At 37.8% G+C, this 22,705-nt stretch overlaps 1 protein-coding gene across 1 annotated transcript in view; it reads right to left on the reverse strand.

Annotated features, from left to right (window-relative positions):
- The window catches only part of PRKCE (protein kinase C epsilon), a 345,221-nt gene that overhangs the window by 157,348 nt on the left and 165,168 nt on the right, over positions 1–22,705 (reverse strand). Inside the window, exon 2 of the mRNA XM_070948304.1 lies at positions 5,613–5,676. Within this exon, the coding sequence (XP_070804405.1) occupies positions 5,613–5,676 (64 nt within the window). The remainder of the gene's footprint in view (positions 1–5,612; positions 5,677–22,705) is intronic.

A 22,705-nucleotide genomic window follows, 5' to 3' on the forward strand; every position in this document is an offset into this window, starting at 1 on the left:
TTTTCAGAACTGCTATAACTATCACTTACAATCTTGATCAATGGAGGACAAGGGTCAACAGAGGTCAACAACAGACTTTATATGATGTTTCAAAAAGAAACTTACAATATTAATTGTACATATAATACTAAAGTCCTTTTTTTGTTCAGCCTGAAAACCAGACTCTTATAATTCCTTTTATTAATACAAATTAGAAACAGATGTTTACAGAGATTTTCCCAAGACCACTGAATTATATGCTAGTTAAAATCTCTCTGAATCCATTCTGAGCCACCCAGATACAACATTAGGTTTGTACTAAAGAATAATGAAGATGATGGCATAGAATATGATGGAAGAATAATGTAATAAGGATGGCATTTATTTTTTTTACAAAAAATAGATTGTTATTTAATTGCATTTGATTAAAATAATTCTATACTATTCTTCATCCAACTGGATCTCATAGCAGATGTACAAGGCATATAAAACTCTTTTTACTTCAATGTATAAAAATAATATATATACATTAAAAATTAAAAAGACCAAACTCATGTTTTACATGTAAGGTAGGTTAAATCATTATAAGAATAAAAATGATTGAGCAAAACTGATCCAGGAATATTATATTGCTAGTGCCAATTACAATTCAATTATTTAGAAATTCAATTATTTAGAAAACGTACATGGCTCCTTGTGGTGTAAATGATAATTGTAAGTGCTTCACAGCAACAATCCATAAAAAATTTTAATTTCATACAAAATTTTATACAAAGCCACAATATGCAGTACATCATTCTTCCCACCAAAGTACCACAACATCTCCTCAATTCTATATTTGCTGGGCTCACTTCCATTGTAGCCCAGTGCTTACATGAAAGGCAGGTCTTCATGGCCTCAAGAAGGATAAAAAGATGGGGGCAGAACTCAATAAGCATTCAGGATTTTTCTGTCTTCATGAAAAGTGAAAGCTGATGTGGTGATCAAGCAAATGATAGGATGAAATACATGGTTGGGTGATAGATCACATTTTGTGCAGATCAGATCTAATGTCAGGTGCCATCTCTTCTCTTTTAGCATCCTTTATACCCAAAATGAAGGAAGGGGGATAATCTATTATTGTCTGTAATGCTTGTACAGGACAAAAGACCTTGAAGAATGCTGATTGCTCTTTTGATGCCACCAGAACAATCACTGTCAATGAGGTAATTCCTGTTCGTTAATACATTAGAAACTTCATCATTGCAAATACGAGAAAGAAGCACTTGAGTGACCAAAGAAAGGGTAGGACTGCAATATTGTTGTACTTAGTTTACTTAGTTGAATTCTACCTGTTGCTGAAACAACAGTGCTCCTATTGGACAGCTCCCTTCATGAATTTGAACAATCTGATCTTTGGCCTATCATTTTGATAAAAGCAGAGGCTAAACCTTTTGGCCAGGAAAAGACATATGTACTGCATGTTATTGCTCTTTTGTTTTGCAACATGTATATTTAATCTCCAGTATAAAAATTCAGATATATCATAAGCAACCTGTCACTATGATTCCAAAAAAGCTACTTGTGAATTTAAAAATTAGATGCTGATCAGGCAAATTGGGAGTTCTTCCAAAGGTTAGCTACTACTTCTAATCCCTAAGGCCTTGCTAAAATTCTGACAATTGCAGCTTTCATTTGGAAAAAAAGTTCAGCTCTTGTGAGTACTTGCTGTGCCCGTATCACTCACTACAAGCAAAAATAGAAAGGCATCAGTTTGTTTCCAAATACAAAACATGCTATTTTTAAATGTTCGGAATTGCAGAGAGGCTCTGCAGAAACCATGATTTTGCTGCTTGCAACCAAAGATAGATTTCCAGTTAAAAAATGAATAAAAATGTCTCCTACTGAACAACTAACAAAGTGTGAAGTTAATAGTAAAGAAACAGTATTCTCCTCATCTAGGTATTTGTGATATTAAGGGGGTTAAAATGCTAAAATAACAACAACCAGATTAGTTAAATCAATTCCTTTTGACTCATTTGTTAAAAACAACAACAACCCCAGGTTCTGTTCAGAGTACAACAGAGCCATGTTTTATTCCTCCTTTTTATGGGTCAGAGATACCTTTAAAGTGTTCGTTTTAAAGTTATCTGACATTTAGGGATATGACTGGAAATCAAAAGAAGCCCCTTTTCTCTTTTTTAATTCTTAAATTTCACTGCTCTTCCATTGAGCTTGAAGGTTGCTATATTTGCCCATTTTATTTGTCTTAATGAGATTAGATTATGATGGAATATCATTCTAGAAGGGTTTTGGATATAGGTACCACGAGCATAAAGTCCCTCTCAGTCTGGCCACAATTGCACAGAGCCTGGTTAATTTTCAGCATCAGTTAAATCAGGGGTCCCTAAACTTGGCAGCTTTAAGACTTGTGGACTTCAATTCCCAGAGTTCTGGGAATTGAAATCCACAAATCTTAAAACTGCCAAGTTTGAAGACCTCTGAGTTAAATACATGACTGACTCCATGCTTATGTGTCTTTTAATGTGTTCCATAATTCTGATTTCTGGCTTAACCTTTGCAATTTGGTAGAAAGTTAATTTTTTTGAATTGAAGTAAGTGGTTAAAACAATTTCATATTCTGCTTTAAGATTACTACTATATGATATTATATATTGCTTTCAGATTATGTTCGAGAAAATTTGACTATAAATATATATACGCATTTACACAGACAGAGGGACACACAAACACACAAAACAAACTGTAGAAAAGGAGAAGAGGAGATGATAAGAGATAAGGGGCATGCATAAGAGCACCAGTGTGCCTACCGTCCCTGTCCTAATGTTTCTTCTATTTGTACCTATTTTATGTATCCAATCCATGCTTATACTTATTACCAAATAAAATAAATAAATAAAATAAATGAGAAAGCACTGTTCAAATAAGCATACTAGAATAATACTATATCCCGGGAGGCTGCTCATTGCAACTATAGAAACACTTACCGAGCAGGAACAATAGAACTTAAAAATAGAAGGAAGGGAGGAAAGGCAGCTACTCCTCGTCTCCTGGAAAATTCTATATCCCAGTTTTAAATCTTCCTTTCCCTCTTCTCTAAAATGGCTAGGGAAGGAGTTTGCATGAGTTGGGATAGGTTTCCTGTTTGGGTCTTCTAATTCTTCCTTACAGGAAGAATGTAAGGCCAAAAGTCCACTTAATCCAGCACTTTGTTTCTCTCAGTGGATTGCCAGAAAGAAGGCTCTGGGAAGGCTCACAAGCAAGACAGGAATACAAGAGGTGTAAGAGTGTGTATGTTTACTCCAAGACATTTCAATGTTTGAAGCTAAGCTAAGGCACAAATGGTGAATTCCACACTCTCAAGTGAAGTTAAGTCCGAGTGTGTTATTTTGGCATATGGGCAGAAAATCCCACGAGTACCTTTTTAATCTCTGGCAATAAAGATACAATAATAAGAATAATAATTTATTTTACAAATTACTTCTTTTTTTGTCTTTAGTACTGGCTGTTTAAAGGTCTACTGCTTCATTTGCCTAAAAACAGGATGGATCTGAAGAAGATAGGCCAACAAGTCTACATACTGATTAATAGTTGTGAGTAAAAGTTCCACCATAGTCAAAACATTGTTGTTCCACTTTAAAAAGCCAAGAAAATATATATTACTCTTTTTTCCCCCTAGTGATGCATATGTGAATGTAAATAATACCCATTAGAAAACAGCCTGTTTTCAAACTACACAGGCATTTCTACTGGGTGACTGGGTAAAGGACCAAAAGAAAAAAGAAAAAAAGAAGCTTACATCAACATTTGAAATCAAAACACTCTTAGCTATTTAATAAATATATCCCAGCAGTTCAAAACTCTTCTGGAGATTATTAAGAAAGAATATAATCCAATTGCTGAGCACTTTGTAAGCCACCCTGAGTCTCCGGAGAAGGGCGGCATATAAATCAAATTTAAAAAAAAAATGTATTTTTAAAATCTAGATTGTTTTTGATTATGCAGAAACAACTTAAAAAAAACAAGTTTGTTTGCAAGAAAGGGCAAATGATGGAATATAAACTCCATTAGCCACTGACCATTAGCCAATACACACACACCCACACACATGTATATATAATTAAATATATAGCATGGTGTTTTTGCCTTGGTTGATGGAGATTTGTTTTTACCAAGTGTACTTAACCCTATTATTTTTATGTAAACAGTTACTTTTATTTTATTTATTTATTTATTTATTTATTTATTTATTTATTTATTTATTATCAGATTTATATACCGCCCTTCTCCCGGAGGACTCAGGGTGGTGCACAGCCAAAGTAAAAACATAAATACAAACATTAAAATACAGTTAAAAAGATATATATGCGTTTGGCCCCATAATTAAAAAAACAATAACAAACCTATTAAAAACATTTAAAAATGTGTTAAGCCAGCCCGGCTTGCTGAAAAAGAAAGTTAGCTCCCCAAAATTATTTCATTAAAATGGGCAATTATATATATTTGTATAATAAATTTTAGATATTTTTTTCCAAATCAATATACTGGTTCTATTTTGCTTCTACAGTCTTGCGGTCATAATAGTACAGTACAAGTATCAAGTTCAATGGACAAATCATGTAAATACAGTTGAAACCAGTTTATGCACCAAATGATGATCAATGAACCAATGCGTTCAGTTTGTCTGAACAATCTTATAGACTGTTAATAGCATTCTACTACAAGGTTTGGGTAGGAGTGTGTGTTTTGTGTTGTGTCTATTCATGCAAATAGCTCTGAACTTTCTTTAAAAAAAGAGAATAAAATAATAATCATGGGACATGGTACAAGTATTGCCTAACAATATTCTGTACGCTCAGTATTGTGATAAATATTGTCAGTCAAAACTTGTACCATGTCCCACAATAATTATTATTTTATTCCCTCTTTCTCCCTCTCTCTCTCTCTTTTAAGAAAGTTCAGAACTATTTGCATGAAACTTCCAAGGTTGTCCTTTAGGCATTGGTCAAGGGTACAATCTCCTGGCTGCAGAAAAACAGAGAAAGAAACACAGTGTCAGATTTATTCCATCACTAGCTGAATATAAAAAAACCTAACATGTGGCATGTTGCTATAGCAGAATCACAGAGAAGAGACTCCAACTTTTTGTTCAATACAGGAATTCAAATTAAAGCATCCTTAACAATTGGCTATTTAATTTCTGCTGGAATACATCCATTGAAAAAGCCCCAACACTTCTCTAAGTAATAGGTTCCCTATCAAAATGCTCTTTCTGCTGGGAGCTGTTTTTTTCCCCCATCTGTCAATCATTTGAGAATTTTGTCCCAAAGGTGCTTTCTTTCAAAAGGCAACTGGACTTTCTTGTTTTGCTTGAATACATTTTGCTTCTCATCCAAGAAGCTTCTTCAGAAGAATTCCAGTTGCCTTTTGAAAGAAAGCATCTTTGGGACAGCCATGACATGGATGACTGAAAACCTCCATAAACATCTGGGAACTTTCTTCTTAGAATGTATGCATGCCCACATATGTAAGGGAGTCCTTGATTGGCTTAGCTTCCTGTGCCCAAGACACACAGAAATCTGTATGTTCAGATAAAGAGCTCTTGTGAATACAATAAAATCTAGCAGTCTTACCTTCACCTGAAGAGCCTGAAAGATCTATGATGACGTACACTCTTCCTTCTGGCTCCAAATCAATCTGCAAGAGAAGGAAGCAAATATTTATTATTAGAATTCCACTGTGTTCTTTTCATAGGGTGTGTTGTTTTCCTGAGAATTCTTACAGGATTTTTAATGTACTTTAAGCAGGCATTGGCTTAAAGGAAGAAAAAAAAAGGAATAGATGCCATTGAAACATTATAAACCAACCTTAGATGAAGTAAAAAGATTTACTGTAAATATTTAGCTACATTTCTGGATTTGGATCTCATAAGACCATTTACTTATTTAGAAAATAAGTAAGGATAATACTTCAATTAGTTCAGTGTATAGCTTTACCTGTTCCAGAACTTTAGAAGACACAATGCAAATTAAAACCCAAATTTAAATAACGCAGTGTATAATATGTTAAAATAATGAAAACAATATTCTACCAAAATCTTCATAACTTTGTCTGTTTGCCAAAATCTTCATAACTTTGTTTCAGAGTGGTTCTCAGAGATCTGCCCAAACTTTTTTTTGATAAATGCAAAATGGGGCTAACTTTTTCTATTGGAACTGTTTAAAAAAGAGATTATAAGACTCATGCAGGCATTGTCACATTTCTACAAATAAGATATTTATGGAGCTCATCCCTGATGGACTATCAAATACCTGTTTGCTTCTACAAGTGCTAAATTTTCTTAGGTTTAAGGACAGACAATTTCCACCAAATATTACACAAGAGGGGTAAAGATATGTAAGTACACATTACTATACTGCTTTATGCCTATACTTGATAGATGTCAAAATGAAAAAGGCATGCTGTAAAAGTATCTTGGAAACAACATAGACAAGGAGCAACTAAGGAAAACACATCTTTAAATGATCTTTAGATGCCTTGTGTTGGCACACAGTTGGTAGTTTCAAAATCTTTTTTTTTCACTGACCTTGGAGATTTTGAAGGGACATGGGAGACATTTGATTTGTTACATACGTTATGGTTATTTTTCAGGTGTTTAACACAAGACGTGTGCTTATTTGCCATCAATATATGGTTCCCGCAAGGTGTAGCCAATGTCTCAAAAATATTTCTTTCTTACTATTATTGCTGCACTTTTATATCAAGAATAGACATTTTTAAAGCTAGTGTGATCTACTAACTCTAAGGTTCCTCAACCAGAACCAAATGGAAAACAAAGGCATGGAAGCTAAAATGAAGGAATGAATAGATTATCACATTCATAGATCAACGTAGGCACGTAACACGTTCCAAATAGAAATAAAATACTCAAATGAAAACGAGTTTGAAAAAAAATCACTGAAAAATAAAAATACAGGTAGTCCTTGACTTATGACTACAATTGAGCCCAAAATTTATGTTGCTAAGTAAGACATTTGTTAAGTGAGTTTTGCCCCATTTTACGACTTTTTTGCCATATTTGTTAAGTGAATCACTGCAATTGTTACGTTATCGTAGTAACATGGTTGTTAAGTGAATCTGGTTTCCCCATTGACTTTCCTTGTCAGAAGGTTGCAAAAGGGGATCACTTGATCCCAGGACACTGCAACCATCATAAATATGCACCAGTTGTCAAGGATCCAAACGTAAATTACATGACCATCGGGATGCTGCAATGGTCATAAGTGTGAAAAATGGTTTTATGTCACTTTTTTCAGTGCCGTTGTAACTTTAAATGGTCACTAAATGAACTGTTGTAAATCGAGGACTATCTGTAAACATAACACATAAATAACAATCTTATGAACAGATCTGTTTTTCTTTGTTACCTGAGCAAAGTTCTTAGACAAAATTTAGCCACAAAATTGTTTAGCTTCTGTTCCTATCAGTTCTTTCTAAACTGCTACCGAACATTGGCTTTGTATAATCTTTCAGACAGGAAAAAAAGGTGTTTTACCAACTGCTGGCTGGCTACAGGCTTTTGTCACCTCTGTTGCAGGGGAGACACTGCTTCTCCTTTAGTTTTCAGAGTGCAATAAAGAAGAGAACAACCTTGTCTAAAACCTGCCTCTCCTCCGTCAGGATGTTCTCAGTTATAATCCAGTTCAAATCCACAGTCCACCTGTGCATATAGCAACCTAAAATGGTGATGTAGAGAGCATAGAGAATGGCCTTGAAGGACAATGGAAAGAACTGTAATAAAGGCAATGATCAGACAGTTGCGGCTTAAATCCATTCCAAGAAACCAATTTGAGAAAACACATTAGACAAATCCCCCACTAATTCACAGGAAGATAAAGTGAAGGAGGAGGGAATTTAGAATTGAAAGATTCTGTCTCTATACCTGCTCTAATCAAATTTATTTTTAGACTGATAAGGCATTGGTTTTAGTCTGATCCAATTTATGGGTTAATAAAAAAATTAAAAGCAGACGGTGAAGGATGCAAAACACTGACTAAAGAGTCCGGTAAGATACCACAGAGTCGGTCTCCTCCGGGTCCGTCAGCTAAACAATGTCGGCTGGCGGCCCCCCGCAGGGGAGGGCCTTCTCTGTGGCTGCCCTGGATCTCTGGAACCAATTACCTCCTGAGGTCCGGACCCGCCCCCACTCTATTGGCCTTCCGCAAAGTGGTGAAGACCTGGCTCTTCCAGCAGGCCTGGGGCCATTGATCTCGTTATAATGATCTTGCGAGACCCGGCCACGAATTGGAGTGCATGTGTTTTAACGTTTTTAAAGTTTTTAATGTTTTAATGTTTTTCTTTTTAACATTTTTTATGGGATTGTTCGCACTGTTTTATTCTTTGTTGTAAGCCGCCCAGAGTCCCTTGGGAGTTGGGCGGCATAGAAATGTGACGAAAGAAAGAAAGAAAGAAAGAAAGAAAGAAAGAAAGAAAGAAAGAAAGAAAGAAAGAAAGAAAGAAAGAAAGAAAGAAAGAAAGAAAGAATTGTAAATTACCAGAACAGAAAATATTTGGATCAAGAGGTGTATATCAATTAATTTCTTATCTCTCTCAGGGTCTGCCTTTTCTTAGTCTATTATAATTGTTTATATGTCCTTTAAAACAGCCCACCCCCGCCAACCTTTTGGGCACCAGGGACCATTTCTGTGGTGAGAGGATTTTACGCGGACCGGAGGGAGCGTGGTTTCATGTGCTGCTTGCATCCCGTGGATGGAGCTTCATTTGTTTGCGCAGACCAGTTTCTGGCATGCCACAGACTAGTGTCGGTCCATGGACTGGGGGGAGGTGGGAGGTTGGGGAACCCTGTTTTAAGAAATAGCACATCTTGTACTGAATGAGTAGGGGACTATTTTTATATTCTCATTTGTTTCTTGAACACATGGCATTCATTGTTAAGTCATGGCTGCCCAAAGAAGGACCAATTATTAACAGTTATATAAGCAGAGCTAATAAAAACAGATAGAATTGGCCAAAGGAGTTGTATCGGAATGAAAAGAGATAATAAATTTTCCTTCTAGAATATCTAATTGTAGTTGGAATGCAATATACACAGACCCTTAAAATCTCCAACATTGTCCTTGGATTCCCTGATTTGTTCTACTTCTATGATGGTTTGCAAATATTTTAATAGCATATTGTCATTCAAGTCTAATCTGGCAGTGAAATCTCTCACTTTGAGTGGATGGGAAGTGTAGCTGAACATTATTAAAGTAGATTTCTGCTTTTGACCAGATTTGTAGGATTCAAGAGTTAGGATTGTTAAGCATAAATTCATAAATTCTCATGGGAGAAATTTAGGATGATAAGTTATACAAAGGTATCAAATGGATCTAATGTAATGATCATGGTGTAGAGACTGAGATATGGAGATCCAAGATGGCGCGAATTCTCACTTTTCAGCAGAAACTATGAAAAGAGAAAAAGATTTATAACCCTCAATATGCAAACCCCTATGTCAATGAAACAAAAGCAGCAAAAGGTAATATAACTCCTGAAGACAAGGTGTCTTGTTTAGATCTTCCATCCAGTACTATACCAGGAGAGCAGCCACAATGATTCAGGTAATCTTGCAAGCCAACTAAAATTCAGGGGTATAAAAAGGAGGGCCCTACATGTCATGCCTTGAACTAGGCTCGGGGGACATTAGAACCATCTGAAATTATGCTATCCATAATAGCATCCAGCATTCTTAAAGAGCACTTAGATTCTTCTGGATCTTCAGTCTGTAGCAATCTGTTCATATACTCACAGACACATAGCTCAGTATGGAAAAAAATGTGCGGATGGAGAGTTTGACTCATCCCTGGGGCAGTAAAGGAAGAGCAAAGATGTATTCCCTATTGAAGACCAAGGAATAAATACTTTACATTATGAAGGTTGGCTGAATCATTATGTAAATGAGGTGACTGGATATAATTAGGCTCAAGCCAAGTCAGGTTGCATTCAGCTGTATCTTCAGCATTTAAGCAGGGCACAATGCAGACACAGGACTGGTTCTAGCAGAAAGATCTCAGGAAGGCTTCAGTGGAGGGTTTGAGTGCCATCACTTGCATACTAGGAATGAGGTAACTTGCAGCTTTTATACATTAGAAGGTAAAAGCTCTGCCTGAAGCCAGATTTAATGCCTGATACATTCTTGAATCATATTCAGAAATGAGCTGCACAGACCAAGCTATCTATATCCAAAATTCTTTGGATTTTACTATTGCCATTGTTACATAATTACAATCCCAAAATCTTTGGACAATAATTTGCAAATCATCCAAGTGAATTTTCACCCAAGCAGTGGTAAAATCCATTTTTTTTTACTACCGGTTCTGTGGGCATGGCTTGGTGGGCATGGTGTGGCTTGGTGGGCATGGTGTGGTGGGCGTGGCAGGGGAAGGATACTGCAAAATCCCCATTCCCTCCCTACTCCCTCCTGGGAGAAGGATATTGCAACATCTCCATTCCCACCCCATTCTGGGGCCAGCCAGAGGTGGTATTTGCCGGTTCTCCGAACTGCTCAAAATTTCCGCTACTGGTTCTTCAGAACCTGTCAGAACCTGCTGGATTTCATCCCTATCTATCTCCCTTCCACCTCACTTTATGTCATAAATAAGCACTGTCAAAAATGTAAGACAGTGTTTTTTGCTGTCTGGGTTTTAACTCAAGTGCTTTGAAGGACTTGGAATCTAATTTCCCAGTTAAACTTTCTTCCATTTCTTGTTCATTCAGCAAACATCTTTGCCACCAAAGGATCCCTAGCAGAGTTTGAAAAGCCTCTACAGTAGATAAATATGTTTTAAGCAAAGCAGGTGTTTAAAAGCATAATCTAAGAGAGAAAATAAATCATTCAAAGCATATCCACATATGCTTCCCTCATGCATGAGGAAGATAAACTTTATAAGACATAATGGTAAGTACAGAAGCAGATTTGTTAGGCCAGCATCAAACTCATAAACACACAGAGTGATGGGTACCATTCATGTCAACATGTGTCAACACTCTTCATGCTCACTAAAAATGTTTAGCAAAGATGAAGATTTTCAAATGAAAAGAATGCTGCAACAGCTCACATTATGTGATCCATAATGGACAATCAATTCTGACACTCAAGTCCCTTTAGTGCAGGGGTCTCCAACTTTGGCAACTTTAAGACTTGTGGACTTCAACTCCCAGAGTTGACACATGTTGACATGAATGGAACTCTGGGAGTTGAAGTCCACAAGTCTTAAAGTTGCCAAAGTTGGAGACCCCTGCTTTAGTGGCTATGATTATTAGGCCTGTACAAGCTCCTAAGGCATAATATAGTTTGTGGTTTGGCTTAATGTATTTTGTGAACCCAGCCATAGTTGTTTGAAAATTATTTTCATGATTTTATGTTGCCTGAACTTCAGTTGTAGTTTATTCAGCAAAAGTTTGTTAATCGAGTTATGCTTATTCCATTGTGGGAAACCAGCCACTGTATGTTTTTCCTCATCTGAAAGGAAGGGATATCTTTATTATTTGATTTGTGATGGATAAGCTTTCCTGAAATTACCTGAGAAAAGGGATTAATTTTAAGGTAATGAAGTTCAGATCTAAATACAACGGAACTGAAAAAAGTTATTTATGACCATTTTTTCACAGTTATGACTTTTGCAGCATGCCCATGGTCATGTGATTAAAATTCAGATGCTTGGCAACTGGTTTATATTTATAAAGGCTGCAGTGTCCCAAGATCATGGGAGTTTTGTGACCTTTTGATGAGCGAAGTCAATGGGGAAGCCAGATTAACTTAAAAACCAGGTTACTAACTTATCAACTGTAGTGATTCAATTAGCAATTGGGGCAAGGAAGGTCGTAAAATGGGGCAAGACTCACTTAACAAATGTCTCACTTAACAACAGAAATTTTGGGCTCAATCGTGGTCATAAGTTGAGGACTACCTGTAGTATCCTGAGGTATTCCTCCAGCTGTCCTATTCTCTTCTTCCCATAATGTGCACACCAGTCACAGCAAGTGTGATGCATCCCTACTTTGGGCATTGGGTTTCTTATTAAGGAATGTTCAGATTTTTATTAGTGCTGAGCAATTACAATTCCAGAGTTCCTGGCACAACTCCTAATGCCTTGTGAAACCCATGGCAACAATCTCTTTCACTCTTACTATACAGATCAATTCAACAGGCTGCATGATGGGTACAGCAGCAAACTCAAACCTTGCGTGCAATCTGCAATATGCCACATGGTCCAAAATATTATTATCCGAAATCAAACATTATGAAAGTTGTCTAGTTACTATTCAAAATCATAAGGTGAACTTTTCCCGGGCAGGCATCCTACTTAAGCATGTGAAGAAATGTTCTGCTTTGTATAAATGAATAGGAAAGAATCATAACCACTTTGTAGAAAACAATGGTACCAACGGCATTCAATAAAATATCAATATTTTAACAGGAAAATAGGCAGGCAACGAGAAAGTCGAAGTGCTCACTTATTCTCTTTTGCAAATGTTTTAAGTGAAGTCTGTTAGAAGATCAGAAGAGCAGGGCACTAGGTAAATGTTTTGAAGTCAGAGATGATGGTTGCCTTTGAACCGTATCAGTAATATTATGCAGATGGCCTCTGGGAAAGTAGGAAGAGGGGGGTGGGAACTCTCTACTCATAGTTATCCAGTTAATGCTGCACAGAGATATTTATAAACACAAAATGACTGTACCATGCTGTATATGCAATTTCAAGGCTGAGGGCCGACCTGCACTTCAAATTACAAGCACAGGAAATAAGCCCCATTTGCTTGGGGACAGTGGGTGGTTTCTAGCAGAAAAGATAGATGTTCACTCTTATGGACAAGGTTTATCTGACAAATGGGTGGATCTGGAACACAGCACCCTCAGCTTGACTTCCATAAGGGTGTTTAAAAACTCTGATGTTCTAGAGATATAAAGTGGGCCTATATCAGGGGTCTCAAATTCAATTTCATTGAGGGCCACATCAGGGTTATGATTGACCTAGGGGGACCGGGGTTTGTGTGGCCGGGGGGAGCGTGGCCAGGGGGCATGGCCAGGTAGGCATGGCCAGCTTTATGTCACTCATTGAGGCTCTGTTTTTGGCCATGATGGCCTCCTGCAACCCTCTGCCAACGACAATGGAGCTCGGGGAGGCCACACAAGCTCCTTTTTCCTGGCAGAGGCACTGCCGGCTGGTCCTTCGCTGTTTCCATGGCAGCCCCACGGGCCAGATCTAAAACCCCATGAGCCAGATTTGGCCTGCAAGCCTTGAGTTTGACACCCCTGGTCTTTATTATGCCTCTGCTTCATCTTAGAATAAAGCCTGAAATTGCAGCAGTTCAGATCAATTTAGAACAGTTTTTTTTTTTTTTACTTGTCCAAGGCAGAGTATCTAGTTCCAATTTAGCTGTCCTAATCCAAGATTCTTCATGAATCTTGTCCTAGCACTATGCTACATTGAAAATAGCAATGTGCCACACAAAAGTAACATTAAAATTAGTTTGGTTATATAAATGAGAAGGTGGCTTGAGGTATAGAGTATATAAATTCATCTAATTTGGGAAAATATATCTATGGAAACTATATGCTGGAGATAATCAGAAGAGTGAACAGCTGGTTTTATGTTTTGCTTGGAAGCTTCCCAGACCAGACCGTCTTAAAAATGTGACTGCATTTCATAGCCTTCATATGGCCTTATTTAGAAGATATTTCCCATGGGTTTTCATATAGGAGTGACATTTAAAGCTCTAGCTATTACCAGGGCCAGGGATACTTATAGGGCCAACAAGGGGATAATGAAGAATGCACCTTCATGCACACCTATGTCAATTGAGCTCATTGAAAAAAAAAATAAAATAATCATACACCTTTGTACTTCTCTTTACATTTCACTGAAAGAATTAATATCCTCAGACTTATTAAATATGTGGCTAAGGTAAAATATCAAAACTGGGATGTTTTAAAATTTGTAAATGAGCTTTTTATTCTGAAAAGCCTGAGATAAAAATAAATATTTGAGAAGAAAATCGAAATGACACAACAGCCACCTTAATTGTTTCCTCTTCTAGCTCTTCATAGAAGATGTCACTGATTGAATAAGGAGAGTGATAGCAATCTACAATTAGTATTAACTTACAACACTAAAATAAAATTGACCTTGCTTGCTGTTGTTTCAGTTTTCCTCTGGCATTCATGATCTATGGGAAGCCATAAAATTAAATGAACCTGACCTCAGCCATAGCAGCAAACACAACCTCTCACCTAGATTATATGCTGCTTTTTAGCCATAGAAGATTCTACTTGTGGGATATTAATGCGTCATGCAAGGTTATGTCTAAAAATTCTGGAGGCACTGCAGAAGACTTCATTAGTAAAGCTGGACTGCAACCTCTCAGAACACTTCTGATTGGAAGCATGCAAAAAAGCAAGGTTTCTTTGTAGACTAAATAAATGGATTGCTACCAGTGGTGGGATTCAGCTGGTTCATGCCAGTTCAGGTGAACCAGTAGTTAAATTGCTGGCTGGCCCTCCTCGCCCCTTCCAGGAGTCCCCACGCACCCCATTTTGGCTCCCAGGTAAGTGGAGGGAGGCATACTAGGCCCAAAATGGAGCATGGGGGGTGCGGCACCTCCCCGTGGCCTGTTTTTGCTCCCAGGAGGCTGCAGGGAGGCCTATGAGGCCCAAAACGGGGCGGAGGGGGCGGTGCATCCCCCCACAGCCCGTTTTTGCTCCCAGGGTGGTGCAGGAGGCCGAGTGCTGCCTGTCACACACCCCTGGCCATGCCCATCATGGCCACCTCCACCCAGTTGGTCATTAGGGCAGAGAACCGGTTATTAAATTATTTGAATCCCACCACTGATTGCTACTATATATGAAAATGCTTCTCCAGATTGAAATTAGAGTCTCTCTCTCTCTCTCTCCCCTCCTCCCTCTCTCAGATTCAAGACGTATATACAATAGGAACCATTTTCATTTGCTCTTTATTTGCCAATTCTCTTGTCAGCTTTTATTATTTTTTCTTTCACAACATGCAACAAATACAATTTTATTACACCCCCACACACACACCCCAGAATACTCTTTTTGAAAATACTTCAGTTGAACATGTTTTGCCATATTCTTCCATTCTAGAAAAGGAGCCATACAAGTGACTGATATAGACACTGCTAATGCTCTCATTACACTGTCAGATTTATCTGATAGAATTCTCAAACCTTGGAAGCAAGGATTGGCATCCTGGATTTCATTACAGTTGCTACTTCACACTCTCAGAGACCTAAATGCTCTGATGCAACAGGTATTTCCATCACCTTGGCTCACCTGCCCATAATGACTAGGACTCCAGGTGAAAAACACACATTTGGAAACATAGATGCTACTATAGAAGGAGAAAATCAGTTAGGAATAGGCAGATCTTCAAGATGTGGCTGCATAATGTAGGGCATTGTGTAACTAGAATCACTTCTAGATCAGTTCTCAGAGTTGAAATCTGATAGAACTAGCAGGTTTTTTTTTTTAACCTAATAACTAAACCTTCAGAGTAGTACTGTATACCTTGAGATGCGTAAATAATAACTATTGCTTAGGAATCATTTTAGCAAAAAGAAGATTCATAAATATGTGATTACATAATGTTCAGCTCCAGAACAGACAATCCAATCTTGGTTGGTTGAGAAGAACATGACATATGGTCTAGCACCTGGCAACCTGAGCTTGAGAATCTCCGTTTTTCCCAGATTTAGGAGGTCCCACATCTATAACAGAATACAGAATACATTCAGTTGCAAAAGTATGGCTACCTCTTAAGGGAGGCAGGATAATTTCACATAAATATTTTTATGAGAAAGTTAACAAAATGTATTATTATATATGACAATATTACATCATGTTGTTTTACTGGACCTAATGTTTTCTACAGATCTGGAAAAAAAATGTTCTGATTGCAATATATGATGAGAAATTTAATGATTAAATGATTGAATAATTTATGTTTCCTACTTCAGTTAGATCAGAGGTCTTCAAACTTGGCAGCTTTAAGACAAATTTGAACACCTCTGGGTTAGAGGAAGAGCTAGTTATATTAGCTCCACAAAGATCTATGCAATTTTTTATAATTATTTTTATAATCCTGGAAAAACAGGTAACTAAGAATGCTGGATAAAAGTTCAAATACCAGCCTGGCCTTCTGGTATTCAGAAAACACAGGACACTCCGAAGCTCTTAGAAACTTGACTGATCCAGTAGATAGGTTGGGAAGAAACATTATTGTAGCAGAAATATGTATATTTTGTATTATTATTCCTACTATTAATCATCATACTGATGTGAAAGTTTCTGGTATGACATGCTACAATGAAACAACATTTTGATACTCTACACTGTAACTAAACCCTTTTCCTTCTGCAGCTATGCAGCCTGCCACCAATTGCCAAACATTTTTCTTGAATTTTTCATCTTCAAAGTGTTGGCATGAATAATACAAAAGCCACTAATTGAATAAGAAGGCCGGGAATCAGAATACAGTAACAGCAATTATAATCAACTGAAATAGCCTGCCTCTACCTGAGAAAGACGTTTTAAGGCATTTTCACTGAGGAAATATAAATCTTGCTTCCATTTACATTGTAATGCAGAGATCAAGTTCAGACTGGCCAGACTCTCTATTTGTGCAACATAAACAATAATTCAGAGACCAAACAAAATAGCATAGGATTAGGAGGAATTAAAAACTGATTTTAGTTCCATATAAGAGAACATGTTATAATTAATGATTCTTAGCAATCACATAGATAGGCCTTCTCAAGATGATTTGTGCCCAATCTGTTCCTTCAGGTCTTCCAGTGGTGCACCCAAGTTCTTCAACCTTATTGCTGGTCATTCTGTTTTCTTCCACCTTTCCTAGCAGGAAAGTTAGATCTAACTTTCATGTGTCCCAAACATGAGCCTCAGGTGGTAACTCTAGAGTGATTTGTTCTATGATTCATTTAATTCCTTTCTTGGATATTCACAATATTCTTAGGACCTTTGTCTCAAGGTTTAGGGCTAGATAAAGCTCTAAGATGAAGTGAGATTTCTGCAAGTGATCTGATACATTGTTTCTCCAAAAAGATGACTCACCTTGAAAAGAAGCCCTATCACGTTTTTGAGCGCATGCAATCAAATTAAGCCCCATCCATAAAATTAGCCCTAATTAAGAACCCACCTACCCTGGGGTGCAGGAGGTGGGGCAAGGCACACAGGTAAAAAATAAGCTAGGGTGGGGATGGAGGGGTGGAACTGCCCTACTTACCAGGCCTTGCACATCCCAACACCTCCCTCACCTTCTTCTGCAGCCACTTGTTCTGCAGCTGTTTGTCACTACTCGCACGCATTGCCCTGGCCTCTGTTTCGCCTGGAAGGCATCTGCAGCTGATAACAGAGCTCCGGATTGAATGTGTGTGGTGGCAAGTGGCCGCAGAAGAAGTGGGCCAGCAGCAGGCTCCTGCTGGGTGGGGCTGTCGGTGCCACCTCCGCAAGGTGATTCAATAATTAGAACCCTCCAAAATGAAGGCCTAGCCATTTTTTCAGGGGTCAAAAGAAAATAAGACCTGGCCTTCTTTTTGGAGAAACACGGTAGCATTTTCCTATACAGAATGCCTCACTCTCCCTGCATTAGGGACATTCAGGAACATTGGTCTAGGGTTGTGTGTTTGCAGTTAAGTCAAAGGCTAGGCTCATGAACTAAATGAAGCCATATGTTTTTTTCACCACAGTTTCTGTCAGAGTATGAATGTTCATAGACTGCAATAGACAGGGCAACAGGTCAGCCAATGGGGACTGTTTGGAAACTGAACATAATATTTGTTTGTATGGGACCATAAGAGACAGTTTGGAGTCTGGGCGTGGCTTAGACTTGCTGAACTGTATATAAGAGTTGGTTTGGCCTCTGTAAATTTTGCCTCTGTACAATATATTAGCCTCTGTATCTCTCTACTCCATAATGACTTTGCTTCTATAAATATTGCTTCTGTGTTCCTGATATTGTATGCTGAATTCTGCTGTATGGTATTATATATATAAAAGTTTTTTATATAATTTGAATCCTGTTGAATTGTCTGATTGTGTGTGCTGCAACAAACTCTGACAGTTTCCCCATGGTTTATTAAACCACAAGTGCAGTTTGCTAATTAGCCATAAATTATAATTTTCAAACTGTAACGGCTATATTCAAACTAACGGCTATATTCGAGCCAAATCACATTCTATGATTTTGATGATTAGACAGGATAGATGTAGAAACAAGAGTCATGATGTGGCTTTAAGAAGAGAAGGTAAAATATAATTGTACTTAAAATTGCTGTGAAGATCAGGAGCCACTTCTTTATAACTTTTTTAATGTCTTTTTCTTTTTTTATATACTTTCTTTTTTGCTCTATTTTAGTTTGTGCCTTACTATTGTTGTTAAAACTTCTCTCCCTCTCTCTCTCTCTCTCTCTCTCTCTCTCTCTCTCTCTCTCTCTCTTTTGTGTGTGTGTGTGTGTGTGTGTGTGTGTGTGTGTGTGTGTGAACCAGGTCCTACTACTAGATGGGATGATAATCTCAAACTCTTGGTTTACTATCAGAAGTTCTCAGAGAGTGAGTGAGCCATTCAAGTCATTGATGAAAGTAATCTGGCTTTCCCTGGCAACCAAATGGGCAGGGATGAAGAGAGAAATTCAATTCTGCAACACCCAAGCCCCCAGGAGAAGAAGGATCCTGACGGCTTTGGAGTTCAATTTAATTTCAGTAATGTGTGACCAGCCACTAATAGACCTATATGAAATACTGCATACCCCTCCCAAAATTGTCTCCTTCCACAACTGTCATTCACTAGCACATTTCTTAAATGTCCGAGCAGAGAGACTGCAAATTAGCTGGACAAGGAAGCAATTACTCAAAGAAAGGTGAAAAATTATAACCCCAACCATGTGCATCATTTCCTCTTACTAAAAGATAACTGGAGCCTTCTTCAAGGGAATGGAATGACAATGACTTTGATCTATGCTGAATATAAATAACTTTGGAAGAAGATCTTAATCTTGTTAGGTGCCTATGCAACAGAAATGCAACATGTATAACATTTTGATCTAACCGGGTTTTAAAAAGCAACAATGAATGATAGCCTCCCGAGTATTAAAACATCTTGAGAAAGAGAAAGATGTTTGAGGGTAAAATAGCTCCTGGATAAAAACGTAAGAAGAATCCAGCTAGGACAAGATGGATAGTTAGTTTCACCCAGCAAAAGAGTACAGTCACTGATATGAACTGTAGCAATGCAAATTATTTAGACATAGACATTCCAACAAGTGTAGCAGATCCATGCTTTTGTCTCCCAATAACCGGTTCCTTGCTACATTTCCAGCAATGCAATCTCCTCCTGCCCTTGAGACAAAAACAAGGTGTACAGCTGTCTCTGCAGTGTTTCTCTTTGTTGCTTCCTTCATAAGAATACGTCCTCAACAAACACTAAGCAAGCCATTCAGATGAGCTGGGACAAGAAGAGTTGTTAGATCACGGCTGTCAAACTCCCAGCTTGCGGGCCGGATGCATCACGTGCTGGCCACACCCATGCCCGGTTTAGCGAAAGGGGGAGAAGTCCTGATATGTCACGTGACACCGCTGTGATGACGCGAGTTGGACACCCCTGTGTTAGATGAACCAAAGAACTAGTTTCAGAATGTGTCACAGCAGCAGCTTTTTGATCTTATCTATGTTAGGAAGGAAAGCAACCTTGACCTTCCAGTTAGAATCTGGAAAGGAAGACTAGACTAGATTGAAAAATTGGGGGAGGGGGAATGAGAAGAAGAAGAAAATGGCAAACACCTTTCACACGATTGCCAAGAGATATTCAGGGAAGTGCCCTTGAAATACCAAGTTGGAAGTCTTTACTTGTTTTATACACAATGTATGCTGCACTACAAGGGACGCTGTGGCTCAGTGGCTAAGAGGCTGAGCTTGTCAATCGAAAGGTCAGCAGTTCAGCAGTTCAAATCCCTAGTGCCGCATAATGGGGTGACCTCCCATTACTTGTCCCAGCTTCTGCCAACCTAGCAGTTTGAAAGCACGTAAAAAATGCAAGTAGAAAAATAGGGACCACCTTTGGTGGGAAGGTAAGAGCATTCCGTGCACCTTTGGCATTTAGTCATGCTGGCCACATGACCACAGAGACATCTTCGGACAGCGCTGGCTCTTCGGCTTTGAAACAGAGATGTCCTAGAGTTGGGAACAACTAGCACATATGTATCAGGGGAACCTTTACCTTTATGCTGCACTACAATTACTGCATCTCTTAAGTGAATGCCGGTGCAATAGCTTTCATATCTACTGACTATAACATGGTTGAATATTTCCATATAACTAGTCAGAAACGCATTATATACAGTAGGAGAATCATTTGAAGTAGTTATGGAACGAATGGAGAGAACCAGTCCTCTTTGCCCGTTTCATCAAAAACTTGCAGATTTGGTGTCAAAGTTCTCTGTCCCCTGTTCCTTTTCAAGACTGGCAATAGAAAAGCCAAAGCATTATCTTATCATGCAGCAATACATTGTTATACATTATTATTTCAATTCAGTTGAGAATATGTTTCAAAGCTTGCTAGCAAAAAGGGAGACAGAGAGAGAAACAGCTGCAAGAAAAGCAGGATAATTTTCTATGTCTCCCATTGTGTTTCATGATCGCCAACATGTTCATCAGCAAGATAGGTATATGAAAGGCTGCTAATTATGTGCTTCACAAAATTCCAAATTCAGCCTTCCAACATTTTCCCTTTAGCTTTGTTAACATGAACAGAGGGGCCCAATCTCCTTCTTAGCCAGCATTTGGTAGCCAGCCAAGGAAGTAAAGTAGACTGTGATCAATCTTCTGTTTGAATGCAAACATTTAGAAGCTTCTTCATAATGTGCTCCCTTCCATTTCCACCCATTACTGTAATGATAAATGATTTGAATGTACTGAAATAGATTGTGAATTATTGATATTCAGAGCCACAGCCATCTTGCCTGCAGGATTTAACTGATCTATTGGGTTAAAAACAAAACTCAGAAATTTGTTGGGATGACAAAGAGTTGGAGGTGAAAGCAGCTCCTCTATATGAACAATAAGAGCAAAAACTATGGAAAGTGAATGAAGCTGTACTACAAAAATGCATTTAACTATAAACCTAAAGTACAAAACAGAAAGGCATATAGGCTTCCTAAGTACTTATATACAAAACTTCTCTTTGTGTTTATGGAGGCTGAAGCCATACATTTACTCAACACAAACTGTCTCTTCAAGATCTTCAATATGCAACAAGGGTTTAAAGAGAAAGGCAAGCTTTTAAGCCTACACTAAAATAAATATTAATAGTTTTAAAATAAATACCTAATGATATACAATCAGAGCAGTGACAGAACAGAACTTCCAAGGGACTGTTTAAGCAATGTACCCTTCTCTGCAAATATTTGGACTCTGGCAGCCTGCCGTTTGCCAAGCATTTAACTGATTTACATGCTCTTAAAAACATATGTAGCCAGCATTAGTATCTCTGTTTCTTATGGAAGGAAAAGGAAAGTGGAAAGCTAAATATATTTGTAGGATAAATTCAGCTTTCTTTTCCTTTTTTCTTCATGTAACCCCAAAGTGGTTCCTAATGGGACAGTTTTCCTGAACTCAGTCCCCTCCAGATGAGTATGACTTCAACATAATGTATGTATGTCCCTCATACATACAAACATACATACTAATCACAGGAAAGGGATAAGAAATAATAAGCCAAAAGCATTAAAGGCATGGGATAAGAAAGAGAAAAGGAAAGAAAGCTGAAATCAATTTGCACTAACCCCCATTCAAAATACCATGTCTTCCTAGCCTTACATACTTTCTTTGTGTATATTATGTCTTTATACTTCTGGCTGCATGTAACATGTGTGAGATCACAGCCAAAACTTTAGTCTTTGCTTTATCTATCTTATTAAAAAGCATCATGTGAAGTTTGCAACAAAAATAATCTTTGTAATAGGCATTCACCTAGTCCAGTGTTTCTCAACTTTGGCAAATTTAAGATGTGTGAACTTTAACTCCCAGAATTCTCCAACCATATTTCCCAACATGCTGGCTAGGGAATTATGGGAATTGAAGTCCATACATCTTAAAGTTGCCAAAGTTGAGAAACACTGACCTGGTTAACTGTGATGAGAACTGTTTCCAAGAGACAGGAATTTTAGAAACTTACTCTTAGGTAAAATATGAGTGCTTGAGTAATATTTAAGGACTCTTAGACTATTTGGGCAACAACAATAACAAACTTGGAATGTCAGTAATTCAAAATATTAAATTTCCAAATTAAGTGAAATGTCTCCCAATTCCTACTCATCAGCACGTATTTTGGATCTCTGGAGTGATTAGCTCTAAAAGTAAAGATATTATCACTTCTTGCAATAAATGAGTTTTTGACACCATCTAGTATATCTTCCTCCCAATAACAACAAAAATTGTGAAAAAAAGCAAGGACTTGATAGCTGTTCTGAGATGTTTCTATGGATCACTTCATTATCTTCTTTATTTACACGGCTTTTCTCTCAGTCTGAAGCTGGTGTGCTTTTGTTTACTTTAGAAGATTAGGAAAGAATTAATGAAGCCAATTCTCTTCACAAAATAGACCTGTTTGCCACACATTGCAAATTGCTGATGATT

The sequence above is a fragment of the Pituophis catenifer genome, unplaced genomic scaffold (assembly GCF_029215685.1).
Source record: "Pituophis catenifer annectens isolate HBS135680 unplaced genomic scaffold, rPitCat1.0.hap2 SCAF_1, whole genome shotgun sequence".
Classification (NCBI taxonomy): domain Eukaryota; kingdom Metazoa; phylum Chordata; class Lepidosauria; order Squamata; family Colubridae; genus Pituophis; species Pituophis catenifer.